The 23,138-nt window shown below is 40.2% G+C and overlaps 1 protein-coding gene across 15 annotated transcripts in view; it reads right to left on the bottom strand.

The window, feature by feature from the left end:
• Window positions 1-23,138, bottom strand: part of BBX (BBX high mobility group box domain containing) — a 268,690-nt gene that overhangs the window by 93,781 nt on the left and 151,771 nt on the right. For all 15 annotated transcript variants that reach the window (XM_032406469.1, XM_032406474.1, XM_032406468.1 and 12 more), the window contains 2 exons: window positions 7,852-8,022; window positions 2,790-3,029 (listed from right to left, as the gene is read on the bottom strand). In XM_032406469.1, coding sequence (XP_032262360.1) covers window positions 2,790-3,029; window positions 7,852-8,013 — 402 coding nt within the window. In that variant the 5' untranslated portion in view covers window positions 8,014-8,022. The remainder of the gene's footprint in view (window positions 1-2,789; window positions 3,030-7,851; window positions 8,023-23,138) is intronic.

Below are 23,138 nucleotides of genomic sequence, written 5' to 3'. Positions count from 1 at the left end.
TACGATGTTAAAGGGAAAAGTAAGGTTGTTCCTGCATCTCCTACCCAGCAGCTCCCCAGTCAGAAGTCAGAGCCTGGGAACATCCACAGCCCTGCACCATCACACGCATTGCTGAATTTAAGAAAATGACCCACGTTATATCCTTAAGATGGTATTTTTTGCATTACTTATAACCAGTTATTGCTCTAATGGATTCATCAGACAGCATGAAACCCTCATTCAACCCTTTCTTTCAACAATGCAAATGAGTACTGGGCAATAATTCAAGAAACTGAAAACAAATCCCAGAATGGCCGTTTGCTCTCACCAGATGCACTAAAAGATAATCAGGAGCAAGAAAAGCATCAGAGAAAGTTTTAACAGGTTAAAAAAATAAACCCTCCCAAGTTGTATCACACAGTACTCACTTCTTTTAAAAAATATCTCTTTTTAAGTATTCACATTCACACAAAAACCTTCCTGAAAGAATATGTTTTGTTCCTATAGAGAACACAGTTAAAATCTGGTGTTTGAAATGAAGATGTTGCAAAAGGTTTTTGTTTTTTTTTTTGTATATGACTACCTGGGTGAGAGGACCTTGAGGCGCTGAGACCTTATTCATCATCAGCACCCACCACAGACTTGGTATGCTCAAGTCCCTCAAGTAAGCTTTTTGTTGCTGAAACTGACGTTGTAATGAAGACTGTGCTATTAACACAAAAAGCACCAGCACAATGGCCTGCACTTCAATGTAATTTTGAAACCATGCAGTAAATACAACTGAAACAAGTCAGTATCACTTATGACCAGAAACCAATTAGATAATGATTTTCAATGTGGCTGAACCTTCCACACTTGACTAGAAATGAGACAGCATTTCCTAAGAGCAACTGTAAACAAGGCAGGTTGCAAGGTGGAAGATCCGCCTCTGCGTGTAGCAGATTGCGGGAGGCCACCTTAACAGATTTCATTACGGGCGCCACAATGGCAAATATTGTGAGCCTAATTAAGTAATTAGTAAGAGATTTCCTGTATGAAAATAATACTTCCTCCTCTTAAAAGTGGCCACCTATTGGGTTTGTAAATTAGCAGTATTTAAGAAAAGGCAAACAATGTACTTGGGACAGGCTGCATGTTATCAAAAAACAGCAATCCAAAATCAAACTCAAGTGTTTAATTGTAGGAAGTTAATGCTGTTCCCTATGAGGTTTCAGATAATTATTTTATCATATAAGTGTAGGACTATAAAAAAAAAATAAGGCTATTTAATGGGAAAATGCTGTTAATTACTATTATATTAGTTGAAATTTACTGAAACATTTAAAATCATGTAGGTTACTGGAACTGATTTTAAATTTTCCAGATACCCAGGGCGCCTGGGTTGTTCAGTCCCCTAAGCGTCTGCCTTCAGCTCTGGTCGTGATCTTGGGGTCCTGGGATGGAGCCCCAGGTGGGGCCCCCTGCTCAGCGGGGAGCCTCCTTCTCTCTTTCCCTGTTCCCTTCCCCCATGCTTGTGCTCTCTCTGGCTATCTCTCTCTCAAATAAATAAAATCTTTAAAAAAATAAAAAAATTCCAGATACCCTTACATAGTCAAAATCCTGTCTTTAATAATCGCCAACTCACAAAGTCTTATGTGATCATTAATTACATAACAACTACGCTAACCATATACCCTGGATTCAAATATCCTTTAACACTGCATAAGAAATTTTTATGTTACATGTTAGCTTGTTAAACAACTCAATAAAACCACAGCAATTAAAAGAATTATTTTTCCACATATTGAGATGTCTAATAAAATGTGTCACTTGAAACTCTATATTTTTGTCCCCTGCTGGTTCCTCTTTTCACAGAACTTAACCATATGTTTGGGTGGAAGGGGTTTTCATGAATCAGGATTGTTTGCAAGTTACGATGCTGAAGGAGTTACGATGCTGAAGGAATAATGTGAGAATTACTCCTTTCAAGTTTAACCACTACGATATTGCTTTGCTTTTCCTTCAACTTGCTAAATCCGTTACACAATACATTTTAAAAGCATGTCAGAACTGATCCAAGTCCCCCCCTCTCTGAATAGCCTTCCTCCAGGAAGTGCTTCTGCCTATGTGGTGTTTACATGCGTGCACATATCCTAACACGTCATGTTTCACTGCTATTCATTCCTTCACTAGTTTTGAATATTCATGAGGCACTACCTACACAACAGAAATAAATCAAAGCAAATCTCTTAATAACTGTATTTATTACAAAATCAAAAAATGTTAGAATGGAAAGGGATATGCTTTTGCCCAATTTCCTCATTCTAATAACATAAAAAAAAAAAAGGCTGAAACCCAGGGATTGATTTAGATCCTGTCACAAGGTTATTCAGCATTAGAACTAGATGAAGACTCTTTCCCACGACACAACTAGAGTAACCGAAGATTGTCATCTTTACCATGGGCATTCTCTAATAGGAGAAGCTCGGTTCCTAGAAAAATTTTTTTTAAAACCCCCATTCATAATAAATAAATTACCCATTATAAAAATCAACGCCCCACATCAATCTGTGAAGTATACATAATGAAAAAACTTGGCAATTGATTGCTCTTGGCACCTCCACCAGCATTTGGAAGGTGGACTTGAATTCAGGAATAGGAACAAAGCTCTTCTGTTTTCGTATAACACTTGATTCAGGATTCACCTTTGTGCTGCTAGACCTTCAGCAGGGACTTCATATATGAAGACTGGGGGTGGGGGGGGCGGGGAGGAAAGGAGGTATGGGATTGATTGCTCACAGCCAACACAAAACCTTGTCATTGTAACCTACCTCCTTGGCCATGTCTGTATATTTCTGCTTTTCCTTTGGATCTAGAACAGCCCACCAATCAGCCAGTATCTTGGTAGCACCTCGGTTATCAAGCCTGGGGTGTTCCTGACGTACAAGGGAGCGATGACGTTTGCAAAATAGGAGAAATGCATTCATTGGTCTCCGGGCTCGCTGTTCTGGTGATTCATCATCAGTCTCACCAACATCTTGCTCTAGGCCATCGGCCCCAAGAAGTTGAACCTATGACCAACCAAAACAAAAGCCAGATCTTTAACACATCCTGGACAATTTTGCTTTAACAGTTAGTTTTGGTTTTCAAATTGTATTTTTTCTTACCTCCATTGAAATAACTTACAAATTGGAAAAAATTAATCATCAACCACTATTAGTGGTTGGGAACCAACTTACAATGTATTCTGCTTAGTTTCTATAGCAACCTGTGCATGTCTCTATTGCAGCATATATTATTATCGTGTTATGATGGCTTACATTTTTTTCCCCTCACTAAATAGTGAGCTCTTTGAGGAAAAGCTCTTTTACCTTTACAACCACAGCATCTAGCTTAATGTCTGGTATATATACTTAACTAACTGCTCAATAAATAAATAAACCCATTCTGTGATATATGGGTCTCAAGATTAACAACAACATTCACAAAAAATACATGAATATTAGTTGTTTCTCCTCATTGGAAAGTGCTTTTTTACAGTTAATAATATGAAAATGTTTAACATGGAAGTAGGTAATAAAAATTTAATACAGACTATTCAATGTTTTAGGCACATCACAAGTGGAGCCTCCTACTGTAAAAATCACAACAGACATTTAACATTATTTGAAGGAGGAACTACGTAGTAAATTTTCAAGCTTGTAAATATCAACCTTTCCTGTTTCGTGAAATGCTGTGATAACAGGAATAAATTCACCCAGGCTTAAACCTTCAAAATCGATTCTGAATCCTCCCTTTTCCAAAGCATTTCATTCAATTCGAGGTCTTCAGGAACTTCTACAAAGCTCTAATCCTGCCCATTCCATCTGTGTAACTGTCATTTCCACTGCCCAAAAGCCTTCTGCTTCTGATCTCTTACATTATTACCTGCACATCGCTGAGGATACCTCTGATCACAGAATCTCAGGATGTATTGGAATTGTTAAATATCTTCTAAGGCTCAAATATGATCCTATGCTATTTCTTGGAAACAGTGCAACCATGAACGGAAGTCCAGAAGGCTTACTAAAACTATCTCTTTAATTTCTTGTTCCATAGTTAAAATCAAGAAGGATGGAGGTAGTTGTTAGTCTGCATTATATAGCAGAGCCTTAGTTCTTCAACTTGAGTGGGTAGTGGAATCCCTGGAGGTCTTGTTAAAACAGATTGTTGGGTCCCATTCCCAGAGTTTCCAATCCCGCAGGTCTGGAGTGGGCCTTGAGAATTAATTTCTAACAAGTTTCCAGGTGATGCGGATACTGCTGATCTGAAGATCACACTCTGAGAACCACTACTGTAACGCCACCATGTTCTTTTACATCATGTTGATAGGGCAACTGCTACAGATACTCGAGGACAAATCACTAACTTGATCAAATTTGGTATTTTTAAAATCTCTTCAGTTTAAATTAAGTATTGCAAATGCATTTAATTAACCATCGATTATCTTCAAACAAAACGGTACAGTGGAACAATCTTAAAGTCATAGCTATCTGATTTGGAAATACATTAGAGATTATTATTGGGAGTGAAGGCTATAGATTTAGCTTCCTCATTCTGTATACAATTATCAACAACGATTTGCATTTTTGGGGAATATTTATTTAGCATTCTGAATCTAAGAAGCTATAGAAAAATCAAGGCATAAAAAGTATATTATGTAGGTTGAGGAAGTAATTACAGTTTCCCTTCAGAAAAGAATAACTTTTGATTCCGTTACTAAATTATAAAACTCAAGCCAAGAGCTGGAAAAAAAGATAAATAAGAAAAGATCCTGGACCGAGAAGCTTACTGTTTGGAGAGGGAAGAAAGATATAAAAGCGAATGAATTAAAAAGCAGTATGATGATGATTACAAGGAAACAGTGTGATAACAAAGCACTAGTGGATGGATGAGAGTACACTGAAGTCTCCCTAGAAAATGTGTTGTCTGAGCTAAATTCTGAAAGATGAATCAGAATGTGTCAGGCAGTCAATGGGGAGATACAGAAAACTAAAAAGGATTAAGCCTCTATGACTACTAATTGATACACAGTTCAGTAGCACTGGTGTATCTAACACAGAACAGGGACCCAGGACATAAGGTTGTAGAAGTAGGTATGGACGTACTTTATGAAGAATGTGCTTTGTCTTATTAAAAAAAAACCCATGCATTTAATGCTATGAGTAGTTTCAGACTGTAAAAAAAAAAAAAAAATCTTGAGGGGAACAACATAGGTTATCATATTTTACCATAGATTATTTATTTTGCCAAATATGGGCATCAAAAAAAAAAAATGTTTTCGGGGTGCCTGGGAGGCTCAATCAGTTGAGCGTCCGACTCTTGGTTTTGGCTCAGGTCGTGATCTTAGGGTCATGGGATCGAGCCCCGAGTTAGGCTCCCTGCTCAGTGTGGAGTCTGAGTAAGACCCTCTCTCCCTCTCTCTCTCAGCCCCTTCCCTCTACTCTAAAATAAATAAATAAATCTATAAAAAAAAAGTAAGCGTGTCTCTAGCTTCGGTGGCAAGATTCCTTCATACACAACAGTGAATGCTTTTTCTCAAATGAGAGAAATTAGATCAGGTGGAGAGCAGAAAGATTAGTATCGGGTCGGCGAAATTTCAGGTGGTTCTCAGCAGAGAAGTCTTGGTTGCAATAACGAACTGAGGTATGAATACAAAGGAGGCAAGACTAGGAAAGTGGACAGGATCACCAAGTGGGACTGAGAAAGAAGGGAGTCCAATCACCTCGTTCTTGCACTCTGTAACTGTTGACCGGGCCACTGATAGGGACCAGGCACTGTTCTAGGTGGTGCAGGTAGAGCCCTGAGCCTATGAATTCTCTGCCCTCATGAAGCAGGAAAGCGGCACGGCCAGCCTTCTGTTTTGAAAGGATCCTTCTGGCTGCTCTGCTAAGAACAGACTGTGGAAGGGCAAGAGCAGAGCACACTGATCTGCACCAGAAATGGTGGTGGCCTAGATCAAGGAGCCGGTGGTGACCTTGCTGAGGAGGAGTCAAGCTGAGATCCCATGCAGTAGGCACGGCTGAGAATCTGCTGATGGACGGATGTGAGACTTGAGCAAAAGAGAACAGACCCGGCTTCTGGTCTGACCAACCCGAAAACCAGGGGTCCCCACTTCCTGAGGTGAGGAAGACGCAGGACGATGGGCTTCAAAGCTTCATTCCGAACACATTCAAACTGAGTTCTGATCTGAGATCTAAGTGGATATGTAAAGTAAATAGTCCAAATCGCGAGTGCAGCGTTTAAGAAAAAGGTCCAGGATGGCAAGAGAAATTCAGAAGCCCAGGGAACACCAATACTTGAGGGCAGGACAATGGAGGGGCATCAACTGAAAGAAGGTAGGATGGTGCGGCTGGGAGAGAAACAGAAATCCTGGGACAGACAGAGGAGTGTGTGCTGCAGGAGGAGTGAAGCAGAGGACCGCCCCAAGGACCACGGGACCGAGTGGCACCACTGTGTCAGAACGATCAAATCGGGATAAACCTGGCAGTTTCCTCAAACAGAATTAATAACACTCTTCCTCTGGAAAGGAAAGGAGGAAGAAAAGACAGGCAAGGAGTGAAGTAAGCGTGCAGGTGAGTAGAGGAAGCTGAAGGAGTCACTTCTGGCGGCCTCTGTTTTCTCTGTAAAAGAGGAGAAAAAGCTCAGTGAGACCGTAAAGGGTATCTGGGTAAGATGTCTGAGAAACAGGAAAAACAGAAAACATGGTTTCCTGGAAGCTGACCTAAGCCTAGAACAAAAGACTGAATGGATGTCAGAGGCCTGAAGAATACTAAAGACATGTTTATAAAAGTTGCAGTGACACAAAATATGTATTCATTGATTCTTCTAATGACCATAGATCTATTCAAAATCTGCTTTGTGCCAGGCACCATTCTAGATTCCAACAAGAGGAGGACACGAGGGGCAAGACTTTGCTCTTCCTGAGCTTATATTCTAGTCTGGCAAGACAGACATACACAAGGTAAATGGTAAATGTCAGGACGGAACTCCCTGGACACAGAATGCGTCGGGTGGGAGGGACACCTGCCATGAGGAGGTCCCATCTCTTGGGGAGGTAGTCCTCAACCTGAGAGCTGAATGGGGAGGAAAGGAGGAACCAGCTATGCCAAGACTGAGAGGAACGTGTGACTTTCTAAATAAGAGCTGGCTGCTCAAGCATGAGGCTAGAGAAGGGGACGTGGAGGACTGAATGACCAAGGAGGCTTGGTGGGGGTGAAAACTGCCAGATGCCACGCAGGTGGCAGAGACAAGGGCTTGAGCAGCTCTGAGGCTGTCTACGGAGGCAGGGCTAGACTGAAGTGGAGACAGAAGCCAGAGCCGCAAACGGGGTGGATGCCAGGTGAGCACAACAAATTTTATGAATACCCCCATCTCCACTGCACTGGAGTATTACTGTATTACCTGAAAATCATTAGTTAATTGACAGAAAGACTACTGAAGAAGGATCTGATTCTGTCTCAACTACTAGAAGTACAGATACTTCAGGAGTCATCAATATCTGGAATAAAAAGGTAAACTGAATAGTTGAACAGGATTCAAGTTACACAGACTTTTTTTTTTTTTAAAATTTTTTTATTTATTTATTTGAGAGAGAGAGAGAGAGAGAGAGAGAAACAGCATGACAGGGGAGAGGGTCAGAGGGAGAAGCAGGCTCCCCGCTGAGCCGGGAGCCCGATGTGGGACTCGATCCCAGGACTCCGGGACCATGACCTGAGCCGAAGGCAGACGCTTAACCAACTGAGCCACCCAGGCGCCCCACAGACTTTTAGAAATGCATCCTTCTCACCATCCATGATCACGGTCATTTCTGGAATGAATACTCAAAACTTCTATATTAAACAGAGGAATTACCTTATCAATATCCTCTTCTTCGTCTTCCTCTTCCTCCTCTTCTGAAAAGTCCAGCAGTTTCTTTGCTAGCAGTGGGTGCCACTGAAGACACTTTCGTTTTGGTCGTTTTCCAGCCCTTTCTCCTTCTGCTGAATGATCCTTATTTCTATTACTGCCTTTCATTACTGTGACCTGTGGTAAGGAAAAAAAAAGGGAGAGAAACAGAGAGAAATCAAAGTAAATCTGATTAAAATTTGTTTATTTAGCTTCCTTAGCTTTAATTGGATTATAGTTTTAATGACTAAAGTATCTACCAGCTCAGGCATTTACTGGATTCAGTACGAATTCTAAGTACATAATCAAACATTCATTTTACTTGGCTAAATGGAGCTAATAAAATTTGCCTTTTATGAAATCTACTTCCTTCCACTCCATAACTTCAGAACTCAAAACCCAAATAGACCAGCAGGAGGATTACAAGTTACAGTCACCTGTTCGCATTTACTCAGGGTAGGGTTTCTTAAAGTGGTGCATCAGAAGAATCTGAAAAGACAGCGCCCAGAGATGAGGTGTTCCCAGAGGTGGCCCTCCATACATTCTCCGATGGCTCCTCTTTTATTACAACAATTTACGTGACTTTTGCATTCTATGCTATGATAAATCTGAGCTTGGAGCATTATTAAGTAAAATGAATACTTGTAAGAATCAAATGTTTTAGATTTAAAATAAACCATTTCACAAGATGACACACCACTTTTAAAAACTAGCAGTGCGCAGCCTCCAAGGACCCAGCGCATGAAGTCACCGTAGGTCACTTAGCGAGATGAGCGCCCTCTGTACCCATCTGTGACATAAGTCACAAATACTTTTGCACCTCTCCATTACGTGGGCACCAAAATCCAGTAACAAAGTTTTTCTCCTGAGGCTTTTTGCTGTTTCTCTTCCCCTGAAAGGTGGCTGGCTGAAATAGCTAAGAGGTAGCCAGCCTATGGATGTGATAAAATCTTTCAGAAGCCAATAATTCTAAGTCACTTTTCGGTGACTTAAAAAAAAGAAAGCTTTTTCTCAATGATAAAAACAATACACATTTGTATTTTATAAAGGTGAAAATAGCACAAAATGAGGTTTGTGTTCTCCATCACACCAGCCCCACAGCCCAGAGGTAAACTATACATGTCCGTTTCTCATATGCATTCTCTCAGCTTTTTCCTAGTTTAATAGTTCTCATCCATTCATTTTAAGTAACAATATACAAATCATTGTATATACATACTCATGCAAACATTCAAATGATGTTATCGATTTAAATGGCTCACGCTGACAGTTATAAACATAAACACAGTTGCTGAAATCACAGAACGGTAGCCTTTTGGGTCAGTGTATTGCAAAGTGGTATCAATAAATTTGTTATGCCATGCTGCTAAAACTGGGATTTCATAAAGTTTCTAGATGCATCTAGTTCGGAAGCCTTTAAAACAATACGGCACAGGGCGCCTGGGTGGCTCAGTTGGTTAAGCGACTGCCTTCGGCTCAGGTCATGATCCTGGAGTCCCTGGATCAAGTCCCGCATCGGGCTCCCTGCTCGGCAGGGAGTCTGCTTCTCCCTCTGACCCTCCCCCCTCTCATGTGTTCTCTCTCATTCTCTCTCTCTCAAATAAATAAATAAAATCTTTAAAAAAAACAATACGGCACAGGTAAATTTATCCTCTGTCCTTCACTGTTTATGGATTTTGGGTCATGCTTAGGATTTCTTCATTTCAAAATTTTAAAAAATTACTAACAACTCCTTCTAGAACTTGCATGACTTCACTACAAAAAAGAATTTTAATATTTGATCAACCTGTAATTCAGGAGATAAGGATTCTGATAAAGGAGATAAGGGTCTACTTTATCCTTTTTTTCCCAAATAACTAGCCAAATTCTGCCAACGCTCTTTATTAAATAATCCAGCTTTCCCCCACTCCTTTGAAATGCCACTTTTATCCTACACTAAATTACTATATGTGTATAAATCTATTTCTGAATTCTCTTCTGTTAATAATCATGCCCCTCTAAACCTGTTTGCCTATCCTTTGACCAATTTTAAAATATCCTTAGGGACTATATCATTCTGTGCCTTTTTTTATATACAAATATACCAGTAAACATAGCCATTTAGAAATTTTAATTTGCATAGATCATGCTCATCTAAGTCAATACACCTTGACTGTTCCCATTTTGTAATAACCATTGAATATTCCAAAATAAAAGTGTATTGCAATATACTCAATCATTTCATTATTGATAAATATTCAGATTATTATTTGTGCTGCAGTAAAATCTTCATTTTAATAAAAAAAATTTAAATCTTCATTTTGATAAAAATCCTCACCAATTTATTAAATGCTATGACTAGTCAAAGGAAGGAGGGAGAGCAAAGAAAAACATGTTCCCATGGTCTTTTTAGCAAGAAACTTCTGCTGAATATCTGAAATAATTATATGATTCATGTGGCTGCCTCAAAAGTATAAAAAGTTACTGAAAACTCTATATGGAATTAGTTATCTGGTATGCTCTTAATAAAGGAACAAAGATTTCTTGTGAACTGATAGATCATTTAACAATTCTCATTCTATCTACAAATAAAACTTGGCACAGGCAACCCAATTTCCAAAAATACCAATGCTATACAGAGAGAAGAGGAAACGGTTATTTTTGTGGCTTATTAATCACTTCAGGATGAGCTGCATGAGTGGCAATTAAACCCATATGGGGGTCCCAGTATTTTATGAGATAAAACATTTTTTATAGCCTTTTCTTTTCCACTTAAAAAAAGTCCCTTTGACATTTCTTATTAAGGCTGATTTAGTGCTTATGAACTCCTTTAATTTTTGTCTGGGAAACTTTATCTTTCCTTCAGTTCTTGCCAGGTAGGTTATTCTTGGTTCTAGGTTTTTTCCTTTCAACCTTTGAATCTATCATGCCACTCCCTTTCTGGCCTGCAAACTATTCTGCTAAAAAATCAGCTGATGGTCTTATAGGGGTACCCTCCTATGTAACTAGTTACTTTTCTTTTGCTGCTTTTAAGATACTCTTTATCTTTAATTTTTGACATTTTAATTATGATGTGTCTTGGTGTGGACCTCTTTGAATGCATCTGGTCTGGGGCTTTCTGTGATTCCTAGACCTAGGTATCTGTTTCCTTCTCCAGGTTGGTGAAGTTTGCAGCTATTATTTCTTCAAATAAGTTTTCTTTCTCTCTTCTCCTCTGAGACCCCTATAAGGGGAATGTTAGTATGCCTGATATTGTCCCAAAGGTCCCTTAAACCATCCTTATTTTTTTAAATTCTTTTTTCTTTTTGCTCTTCAGCTGGGGTGATTTCCATTAACCTGTCTTTCAGATCACTGATCCGTTCTTCTGCATCATCTAATCTGCTATTGATTCCCTCCAGTGTATTTTTTAATTCAGTTATTGTATTCAGCTCTGATTGGTTCTTTTTTATATTTTCTTTCTCTTTGTTGAAGTTCTCACTGGGCTCACTCATTCTTCTCCCAAGTTTGGTGAACATCTTTATGACCATTATTTTGAACTATTATTTACCAGGCACACTGCTTATCTCTGTTTCATTTAGTTCTCTTTCTGAGGTTTTGTATTTCATTCGGAGCATATACATTTGCCTGACTTTCTGTGTTTGTTTGTATGTATTGGTAGGTCAGCCAAGTCTCCTGGTCTTAAAGGAGTGGCCGTATATAGAAAGTTTCCTGTGGGGCCCAGAAGCACAATACCCCCTGGTCACCAGGACCAAGTGTTCCAGGGGTGTCCCGAGTGGGCTGTGTATACCCTCCTGTAGTGGCTAGGCTGTGATAGCTGCACGTGCACTGGCAGAAGGGGCTGGCCCCCAGCCTGGCTGGCTGCAATGCCCTGCCGTGACTACTGTGGTAGCACTAGTGGGTGCCTGGACCCCAGTACAGCTGGCAAGAAACCTGGCCACAGCTGTGTCGGTGGGCAGGGCCAGCCCCTCGTGTGGCTGGCTGTGAGGCCTGGCCAAGACTGCTGCAGTCATGCCGGTGGGTGGGACTGCCTGTCTCCCTTCATGGGGGGGGTTTGATCCATGCCGAGGCTGTATGCTGGGTGCAGCAGGGCAGGGGATAGGACACAGTCAGAGGTCTCTGCCAAGGCCTTTTGCTAAGTATAGTGAGGTAGATCCACTGGAGGGGTGGGCGGTGCTAGTCCTGGACAAGGTTTCTTGCTGGGACAGGAGCTGCTGGGGGTGAGGGGAGAATGGGAGCCACTTTGCAGGGTTGCCAGTCCCAGCCAAGGCTTCTCAGCAGGGCAGGAGCTGCTTTGGAGGGATGCCTGCTGGGGTGAGTCTGCAGAGGAATGCAGGGGGCTAGGGGGTGAATAGTGCTAGCAAGGTAAGATGGAGAATATCAGAAATGGCTCCCACAAGCGACAGAGCAGCTAGGTAGAAGGAAAGAAAAATGGCACCCTCCAGTGCTTCCATTCCTGGAGAAATTTCCTATGGATCCCTGCCGCTCTGGCACACACACTAAAAGTAGTCAACAAATATCCTTCAGGGATGGCCCTGGTACTTTCCAAACCGCTGCCTCTCTGCTGGGTCTTGGAGCAAGTGAGTTTGTGCATGAGCTCTTTAACAGGAGAGTCCCAGTTTTCTATAGCCCTCCCCTCACCTATTGTTAAGCCCCACTGACTTTCAAAGCCAGATGTTATGAGGGCTTATCTTCCTGGGGCAGGTGCCCAGGGTGGGTGGCTGCCCAGGGTGGGGCTGGATCTCCTCGCCCCTCAGGGAGAACCTCTGTGTTGGTGGTATCTCTACTGTGTCCCTGCGCCTCTCCTTCTCAGTTTGGACATTTCCTTTTTATCTGTAGCTGTGGAAGAGCTGCTAGTCTTCAGGTAAAGTGTTCCGAGAGATATGTTCCATATACAGTTGTACTTTGGGTGTGTTGTGGGAGGAGGTCAGCTCAGAAGCATCCTACTCCATCCATGTGATCCTATCCTTGTTTAGGTAATGCGTTTTTTAAATAGCAAAAGAAATCAACGGGAAACTATAAGCGGCTATATCAACTGGAGAGGTCAGAGTGATTGCCAGTGCCTGGAGAAAAATATATCTTTTAGTCTCAAGGATTTTGATCATGCTATTTAAGTATGTGTGAATGTGTTTTAAGTATATGTGCCTTTGTGCATGTGTTTAAAATTTTAATATTCAAAGAGAAAACAGAATATCAAGAATAAAATTAATGAATGGTATATGTATGTGGCTTTGGGGTTCAGAATAATCACATTCACATGTGATTTCTTTCCAATGTAGCTGACATGCCATTACAGATACTGTATGTCTTTGCTGATAATCCCCAAATTAATCTCTCCTTCCCCAGAAATCCACTAGACTTTGTATTGCTAATGACACCATATTTTCCCTTAAATTACAATTATTTGGGTACATCCTACCTCCCTTACTAAGCCTTTTCTTTATAATCCAAGACTATTTACCTTTATACGCTCAGAAGCATCCTTGCTCACCAGAAGAACATCAAGATCGGTTAGTTGTGAGGGTTGTTACAAGCAACCATATGAACCACCCCCCTCGCGCTAAATAATGGTGATGTTTTTATACACTCGAATGGCTTCAAAATGAACCCCCATCTCTCTCATTTCCCTGAATTCAGATATTCTTTCCTGAGTGGGAAACAAAGGGGGGGCTGAAAACTATGTGCAACTGTGACACACGGGCCAAGGTGGCATGTGGTGCGTGAGAACCATCGGGCCGGGCCCCCTGAGCTGTGGAAGAAATAAGACCAACATCCCCAGCACTGTACTTAGAACAAATTAAGAGTGAAAGAAATATTTTTAGCATAAAATAAAGATGAAAAAGTGCACAAGTGAATTGGACATAATATATTTTGGACAGGAAAAGTATAACTGATGTATTGACTACGAAAAACCTCAAACTATAAACTGATACTTTAATAATTTATAGTTATCTAATTACTTTTTAATTCCTTACAGGTCAGTTTTCAAACTGTTGAAAGAAAGCAAGAATCAGGGGAAACGAAGCTCCTAATTATCACTCAGAAGTAATGAGAAAACCAGAAAGAATGAAAGAAAAGATGAAGAAAAAGACGAAGCAAAGAAGGCAGACTTTTTGAGACTTAAGCCTATGACTCCTCTTATTTCAACAATAAGGAGGAGGGAAGACTGTTAAGTTTTGATAGTCACAGAGGCCTACACTTGTGATTATTTTGCCACTAAAAGCCCCATATATTATAAAGTTTGGCTTCTTGTCCTTGACCAAGAGCAAATTAAGCTAACAATCTATATGAAATAAATGAAACAACTGGCAGACTTTATTCAAAAGGGGTCATCCATTCTGCACTGCAATTCCAGAAAAACTGAAATCAGGTTATTTACCTGTCAGTGGACTCTACTTGAAAGACTCAATATCATCAAATTATGCCGCTGAGATTGTCAAACAATAGAAGCTGAAGGTCCCTATCCAAAATACTGAACATGTATTTATCTTGTAACAACAAACCAACCCATGTGGGCCTTTCCTATGCCAGGATTAGTGACTCTAATTAGATAATCATTGTTCTGAACTAAATACAAGTCAACTTGGTGATAAATTGGAAAAAACTTCATTTAACTGTATTCTTCGAAAGTAAGCCCATTCATGAAGACTTTATTGAGGTCAAACTTCATGAGAAGTTTCAAGAAGAAATATCACAGAAGAAACAGTACAAACCGAACACCACACTTAAAATTATGGAGCCTGGCAGGCCTCCTTTAGAATCCCTCGTCCACTGCTAACTACTCCTTGTAAAGTTATTCATCTTGATGATCTTTCCTCCTCTGTTAAAACAGTAACAGCTCTACGTTGAGAACACTTTATACATATAATACCCAGCATAGAATCTGGTGCCCAGAAAGTTCTCATTCCGTGTTGGTAAATCCTCCCTTTTCCCACGAGCTTTTTAGAGGGAGTATGGGTTTTAACTGGTAGCATCTGTTGCTTAAACTCAGCCGAAGATGCTGTTCAAAAGAGAACACATGTCTCCCATTTAACCACGGTCCATGTGCTTCCCAGACGATAGAATCCCCAGACTCAGAAACTGAAAAAGAAAGATGGAAAGTTTCCTTTCCTTTGTCTGAGTGATATACAGTAGGAAACAGTTCCTTGGCACCGTCATAAATTTTGTGAATAAGATCCTCTGAGTCTTTCTATCATCTTGTCTTACAACGTTGGCAATCAGTACACTTCAGTCTTTAAAACATTGTGTGAATTTAATGCTGCCACAGGGGTATTTTAAGCTGTTTCCTAAATGTCCAATAAAATCCCATCCAAATCATATTAATGGAACTTCAGACCCAGTGAGACAGGGGAAGGTAATAGAGGCCCATGAAATCTCACTGTTAGATACATTCGAACCACAAGGAAGGCCTCTCCTGGGTCCCACTAAGACTGCAACACTTCACCATTTTCTCAAGTCTACAGAGAAGAGGAAAAACCACCCAAAGAAACCGTGACAAAGCGGTAGCTCTAGAGTTCCACACAAATTAGACTGACCTGCTTAAAATCTTCCTTCTAGGGAGTCCTGCTGCTTTCAAGACACACCTTGCTTCTATCTTCCCACAGGGGTTCTGCTGACAGAGCAACTGGCAAATACCCCGGCTCTGAAGCCTTGCTCACCCTAACATTTTCCCATTTTCCATAGAAGTTCTCATCCTCCAAGGGCCAGGTCACATATGCCTTCCTCTCTAAAGCTTTCTATAGAAACCTTAAATAAAAATTCATCACTTTGTGCTCTTTGACCCTTCTTGATCTTATTAGGTCAAGCACTATCAGTGTTTTACAATTAGTTTTATCTATGTGAACCCCTCCTCCCCTGAAAACAAACAAACAAACAAAAACAAAAACAAAAACACAAAAAAACCCAGGCTGCAAATGTCTAGAGGGAAGATGCCATGGTTTCTTCCTTTTCTGTCCCAGGGGGTAGCCCTGAGCCTCGTACATGGCAGGTCTTGTCACTTCCTCACCTAACACTTAACCACATATAACAACTTCCCAGAATGATGTGTTCCTATGGATAATTTTTAAAACAATACTAATACAGAGCTAATATTCATTAAATAGTATTTGCTATGTCCTTGATATTCATTATCTCATTTGATCCTCATAAGAACCCTCTGAGGCAGGTGCTACTATAAACCCCAGTTGAAGAAGCTGAGGGTTAAGTAACTTGCCTAGGGTCACATAGTGAGCAGCGGAAAAGCTTGCACTAGAACCGGGAGGCCTAACTCAAGAGTCCAAAGGCTTACGGAGGAAAGAGGGATCTAAGGTAAATCCTTTGGGCATGCCCATTAGCTGTTTGTTCTATGGGCCATGGAAATACCAAAAGGGAGCACTGAGGGGCTGGAAAGTGAACACTGTCAGGGTTCACAGCAGAAAAGCAAGTGCATATCGCGGATCTGGGTGACAAATTAGATTAACTCTAAAATTCTTTGAAGATAAAAGCCTTACATGTGCTAATCTTTATTATTTATTGTAATTCTAATGATAATTCTAAACTGTAGACAGATTAAATGAAAAACATCTCACTCAATAAAGTAATACTCTCCCTTCTAGAAGCAATTCACTCTATTCATGCAAAGAGTGTCTTTAAATGCACTCTTTATTGAAAAGCAGTAGCTCTTCAGGTTGAAATTTTAACTCTGTCAAGATGTTATCTATATGTTCTTCATGAATACTAATAAGGTACCCACTATTCAAAGAAGGGCTTAGCTGTACTGGTAGTTCTGGTCCCTGTGCCCTTACCTCATGAAGGAATATGTATTTTAAGATCTCAAATACTTAAGCTCCCTGACATTTAATCTTAGAAGAGCTTAATTTAACATGGTTCTCAAAATGCATGCTGCTCTAGGCTACAGAGAGAGACAATAGCTATCTTGAAAGAGATAAAGCACCAAGACAAGGGGTGGCGTAGGGAGAAAAAGCTATTTACATACAGAATTCAGTAACAGGCTAGGACATGTTCCCCACCATGTCCCTCAAAAAGCCCACCTCTCTGTTCTCCTATAATTTTATGCTGATGTTTACATTCTTAATCAGAAAGTCACCAAATTCCTATTTTTCAACAGGCCTAGCATAACGAATTCCCCTTCTTTCAGTTTCTAAATTAACAAAGTTTTTTTTTTTAAATATGTACTTATTACATGGTTAGGACATAATTATCACATTGACAAAAACCTAAAGCACAAGAGGACAAGCTCATGGGAGTCTCTTCCTCAGTTATTCTCAGTGCAGCTGACCACGTATTTATTGATCCCCTGGTGAGCTATGCACTGTGAGAGTTATGTGTGCATGCAGCCTTACCTCCCATTACCCACAAGATACACATTTACTGAGTCATCTTCGAGTATTTTTTTACAGTCTAATTTACATAAATCTCCCTCTGCTGGCCAAAATTTTACCTTCTAGCATCCTATTTAAATACAAAGGTAATGCTTTATAGTATAAACAAAAGCTCCTCTATAAAGAATTAAGAACTATATAAGCCTGGAAAATTATTTAAAAATCTCTTCTATATCATTAAGCTATGGTGTTAGCTGATTTTAGAGAGAAGTAATCATCCAAGTATTGACTTAAACCCAGGAATTTTTATATTTAGTATCTTTTTTTCCCCTAAGCAAGATTCTTAATTCTACTAAGACCATTTCTCATTAATTTAGTTCTTTTTATTTTTTAATTTAAATTTGGGTTTTTTTTTAAGATTTTATTTATTCATTTGAGACACAGAGATAGAGAGATAGAGAGATAGAGAGAGAGAGAGAGAGAGCCTGAGCAGGGAGAGAGGCAGATGGAGAAGGAAAAGCAGGCTCCCCACTGAGCAGGGAGCCCAATGTGGGGCTCGATCCCAGGACCCTGTACACTTAACCATCTGAGCCACCCAGGCGCCCCTGTATTTGTTTTTTAAAGTAAACTCTACCTCCAACGTGGGGATTGAACTCACCACCCCAAGATCAGTCCACGCTCTACGGACTGAGCAGCCAGGGGCTATCTGTTTTTTGTTTTTGTTTTTTTTTAGAGATGGCAGTGATTTTACTGACACATCTAAGACATTCTGTTTTGATTTTTATAATAAAGCACTTCCTAACATGGAATTTGAGTACATCTCATTAATAAGTTCTACACATTTTCCAGTAAGAAAAATTGGTAGTTATTAAAACCTCCTGGGCTACTTTAAATGCTACCTCCCATTATGTATCACTTTATAACTCACAAAGCCTTTACTGCATACATTTATTTATTTAATATTATATAATCCTAAGAAGTGAGTATAATTATGCCCATTTTACAGCTGAGTGAGAGAAGCCTCAGAGGTATTTACATAATCTTCCCAGTGCCAGTAAGGGGTAAACCAGGGATAAGCCAGTAAGGGGTAAACCAAGGACAAGCCTAAAGGCTCTGAACTTTAATCCCAAAATACAACTATTTTTCTTCCCCATCTAACTGTATCACTGATTTTAGATTTTAATCAATACCTTTATATGGAAGGAAAGGTAATTCCATTTACAAGGCTTTTTAGCATTCAACTAGCCTCTCAGTATTTACTTTAGCTCGAGAATTCCCAAATTCCATTCATACTTCAAAACAGTCCTTCATATGGATTTAGCCACACTAAATATATTGTGGGAGGGGGAGAATCAGGGAACAAGAAAGCAAGTGTATCTGTGACTCAGTGTACTCTTCTTCACTTTGCATTTTGTAAATATTGATGTTATGGCTCCTAAAGTAGTCTCAGAAGTCTTTATGACTGACAGCGCTTGAGTGCTGTGTCTTTCAAAACAAATATGCTTTATTGATGGAGAGCACATGCGTCTCCATCAAATTATTCTGCAAGACAGGGTGGAACAAACAACATGATTTCTCAACTAACTTCAGCATTCTGAAATGAACACAATAGGCAGGTTATAGTTTCGTGGGTATTACGCCATTTCCATAAGGAACACATGTAAAGGAAGGGCACTACAAATCTGCCATCTAATCCCAGAGCAGGACACAACTTGCCATGTTTGTTGTACAGATTTTTAAGCACAAGCAGTAATTCAGAACATATTAACAACAACAAAAAAGTCCTCTGGATTTTTAAAAATATGTAATAATATTCCATTCGAGAATAAAAGTTTGGGCAAGAATTTGAAAAAGAACCAACTGGAATAAGTAAAATACGCTTTAACACTGATTTTAGAAAATAAATAAATAAAATCTGTCATTGTCTGATGCATATTAAAAATCACAATCTAACAGCAAATGTCAGACACATTATTTATATCCCATTATAGCATTTCTCAAACTGGAAGGTAAGGCTCATTGAGGAGTCAAAAAAATTGTTTGCTGAGCTGTCCCAGCTGTCGGGATTTGACGACTACCAAATCAGTACTTGAGAGGTGGGCAAATTCCTCCTACAGCTCTTATAGAGCTGCTCTAGGGAGACCTACTGATCCCAAGTCAACCTTTTAAGGCCTATTAATGGACAAGTATTAAGAGAGAGGACACTGATTATGAAAGATGAGTTGGGCCAATAAAGGACTTATTGGTGAGATAAGATCTATATAATAATGAAACAATTTGGGAACTAGACAGCATGTAATAGAGTGTAACAAATGTGGTCCAAAACATTAGGGAATAGATAGTATATAGTATATAATAATAAGAGAGTCTCAGCACCCGGGATTCTCGGCAATTATAAAAGCCATTGGAGAATTCAGGCAATTCTCTTATTTCACTTTGCTGACCCCAATTTGTCCCACTGTTCACTTTAAACTAACAGCTCGACTTACCCCTATCACCGAGGACACAGCCAGGGGTGAACTCCATGTTCTGGGAGCTTCCTGTCCCTGCACTTGGTCAGCTCTGACCTGGCTTCTCTTACTCTGGGCATCAGCAAAAATGGCCCTTTGAAAGCTCCTGAAAAAAACTAGTCAGACCCTTGCTATGTTGTTATTTAAGACTAGGGTAGGGTCTCAACTGTCCACAGGATGAGACAGATGGAAGGAAGTCAGGTGGCACTCTATGAGAAAGTGATGTTATGGGAGAAGAGAACTGGAATTGGAGCTGGTATTGATAAAGAAACTGATCAAGGATGAGCTGAGAAAGGTGAGGTGTAAAATGTTCAAGCTTCTCAGACTGGTTCTTTTTTTTTCCTTGCTTGTAGAGTTTTCACATAGAGAGAGGCAGGGAACTATGAGACCAATAATAATAACAGATTGGTTGTCAGGATGCCCAGCATCTAGTCCTGGTTTTCACCTTGCAAAAAGAGAACCATCTCACACCAGGCCTGTTTAAGGACAAAATTAGCAATTGATGAAGTAGAAAAACTGTGGAAGGCCTTTAGCATCAGAAGGCTGGCCTAGATGACCTTGAAGGCCCATTATGCTACCGTCTGCTCTGATTTGACCTTGGTATCTCCAGCTGGGACCAGCCTGTAGCACAGAGCCCTCCTCCCCCCTCCCCTACACAGGTCTCCACTCCCCCTTCTCACCTCCTACCAGGAGGATAAAGACACAATCAATTAGCTTTCACAGCCCTCACACAGCCTTTACCCTGGTGACAGTTTCTTACCAGTACGGTGGGTTTTTAAAAAGTTTGCAACAGCTGTTTTATATATTGTTCCCATATTGTGTTTCTCACAGTTTATGCTAACTCCCTTCCACCATTCCTTAACACTGGATTCTGTACTTTAGAAACTGGATACAATTTGAATTTTGTATATCTTCACTATGTTCTTTTTAACTACTAATATTTTAAACACTTTCTATGCGCTTTCTTAGAATTCTGTACTAAGAAAAAAATAACTTTTCTAACATTGCAGTAAGACTCTCCCAACATCTTTTTAGAAAGTGTTTGGGACAGCATTTTTTTTTTTTTCCCTTACAAGAAAAAGTCAATTTCTAATAGCTTCAAATCAAGGCCATGAAGGCCTCTGGTCATTTCTCTACTTTATAAATAATTTAGTGTGTTTTTTATTACGGAGGAGTTGAGCTTTCAGAGAGTAGGAGATTCAGATCACTAACAGGTTGGTTAGGATCAAACCACCTTAGCCCTACTTTTCCATTTATTAGGAATCACACATGCCACATCTGGAGGAAAACTGCCTATGACACCAAAAAACTTGAGCACTACAATATGCAGCTCAGACAGGTAATAAATGTGGCCGAATCTGGGTCTTTAAATCCTGGCCGCTTTACATCAATCCAAACCATTCATGTGCCAAGAGGGGATTGAGCCGGAACACTGAAGAGCTCCTTCATGATGGAAAGATGAATGGGGAATTGCAAGTGAGGACCTGAACAGCAGACAAAGGGCTCTGTCCCTGACAAATGAAAGTGCTAAATTATTCACCGAGCCAAGTCCAGGCAACTACTGTCACTGTTCTTTCAACACCTATCTTCCGGAACAGTTCGAAAAACTTTCGACCTCAAAATTACCACAGGTTTATAGTATTAGAAATCATCATCATAATATACTTAGGATTTACAAAGTCAGAAAGAAGGTTATTTAAAGAAACAATAATAAACACTTCCTTTTCAGAAAACTACTTTCAATTCAGTAAAGTACATTTTTAGTGTAAATAAGGAAAGACATGTAGTTTAAAAATGAAAATAGAATTTTCACGTAGAACAAAGCACAGAGAATAGTGCTAAGATGTTTTTTATGTTTTGATTTCTGGACCTAAGGCCATCTTCTGACTACAATAATTAATTACTTCCTTTTTAAAAAAGATTTTATTTATTTGAGAGGGTGAGAGAGAGAGAGAGCACAAGCCAGGGGGAGGGGCAGAGGGAGAGGGAGAGGGAGAAGCAGACTCCCCTTCCCCCCATCCCCTCCCCACCGTGCTGAGCAGGTAGCCCGATGCGGGACTCCATCCCAGGACCCTGGGATCATGACCTGAGCCGAAGGCAGACACTTAACCAACTGAACCACCCAGGCGCGCCTACAATCATTAATTCATTTAATCCTCAAAATGACTCTGTGAAGTAGGAACCATAATTACCCACATTTTATAGGTAAGGGAACTGAGGCTCAGCGGGGAACTTGCCGGCAGTAACACACCTAGGAAACTAGTACAGGGGACACCAGGATTCAAATTCAAGTGGCCCAGCTGCCATACTACCCTGCTGTCCAAGGCTTCCTGTCTACATGTAGGTGGCTCTGGAAGCATGTGGGAAAACAGTAAACTCTGCGACTGCTGCAATACTTTTTAAAAAATGGGATTAAACTAAAAAGGTTCCTGTGAAGTCCTCTGAAGACCAAGGGGCTCAGAGGTAAAATACATGATGATTACCTTTCTCAGCTTAAACCTGTGATTCTCTTTTTCAAGTGTCACGGACCATGCATTGCTAGAGTGACTCAGTAGGGTTTCACTTCTTTTTAATTAGCATTATGAGCCTGAACTACAATTAAATCATTGTGCTGGCAGTTTATAAGGGTCACCATATTATGTATTCTTGAGTTCATTCAATGACCTCTATGGAACAAGTAAATATTAACAAATGGGAATCCAGATACATATTTTGTTGGGTGTTTTTTTTCCCTGCTCTGTGGCTGATTAGTATTTTGCAACTAAGATTTGCTTTATTTAGTATTCCCCAAATAATATCCTGGAGTCCATGTTATGCCAACTTTCAAAACTTCTGAAATTCATTTAAGAGGTATCACTGCTACCAAACAGCTCCATGGAACCCTAAATCCTAATTTCTCCTCCACTGCTTCAAATCCTCCATATGGGGTGGGATATAAAGCAAAGTGTGTTGCGGGTGGGGAGGAATGTGCAACAGCTTTAACTACTTCCTTCATAAACGTAACAGGATCGGGGCGCCTGGGTGGCTCAGTTGGTTAAGCGGCTGCCTTCGGCTCAGGTCATGATCCCAGGGTCCTGGGATCGAGCCCCGCATCGGGCTCCCTGCTCGGCGGGAAGCCTGCTTCTCCCTCTCCCACTCCCCCTGCTTGTGTTCCCTCTCTCGCTGTCTCTCTCTGTCAAATAAATAAATAAAATCTTAAAAAAAAAAAAAAATAAAAAATAAACGTAACAGGATCTGAGCCACTATCAGGAGCTAGCTTCTGGAATTCTGTAACTATAGTACCTGTTCGGGATGCTCTCTAAACATCCTGTAGTCAGAAACTACCGGCCTAGTACCGATCACCAAAAAGATGATATTCTTCCGAATTCGTTAAAAAAGGGGGGGGGAAAGCATGACCAGTTATTTTTATATTAAAATTGGACTCTACTACTCCTATAACAGAGGGAAG

This window comes from Phoca vitulina, unplaced genomic scaffold, assembly GCF_004348235.1.
Source record: "Phoca vitulina isolate PV1807 unplaced genomic scaffold, GSC_HSeal_1.0 scaffold8, whole genome shotgun sequence".
NCBI classification, from domain to species: Eukaryota; Metazoa; Chordata; class Mammalia; order Carnivora; family Phocidae; genus Phoca; species Phoca vitulina.
The sequence above is the reverse complement of the archived record's forward strand: the minus strand, read 5'-3'. Positions and strand labels throughout refer to the sequence as shown.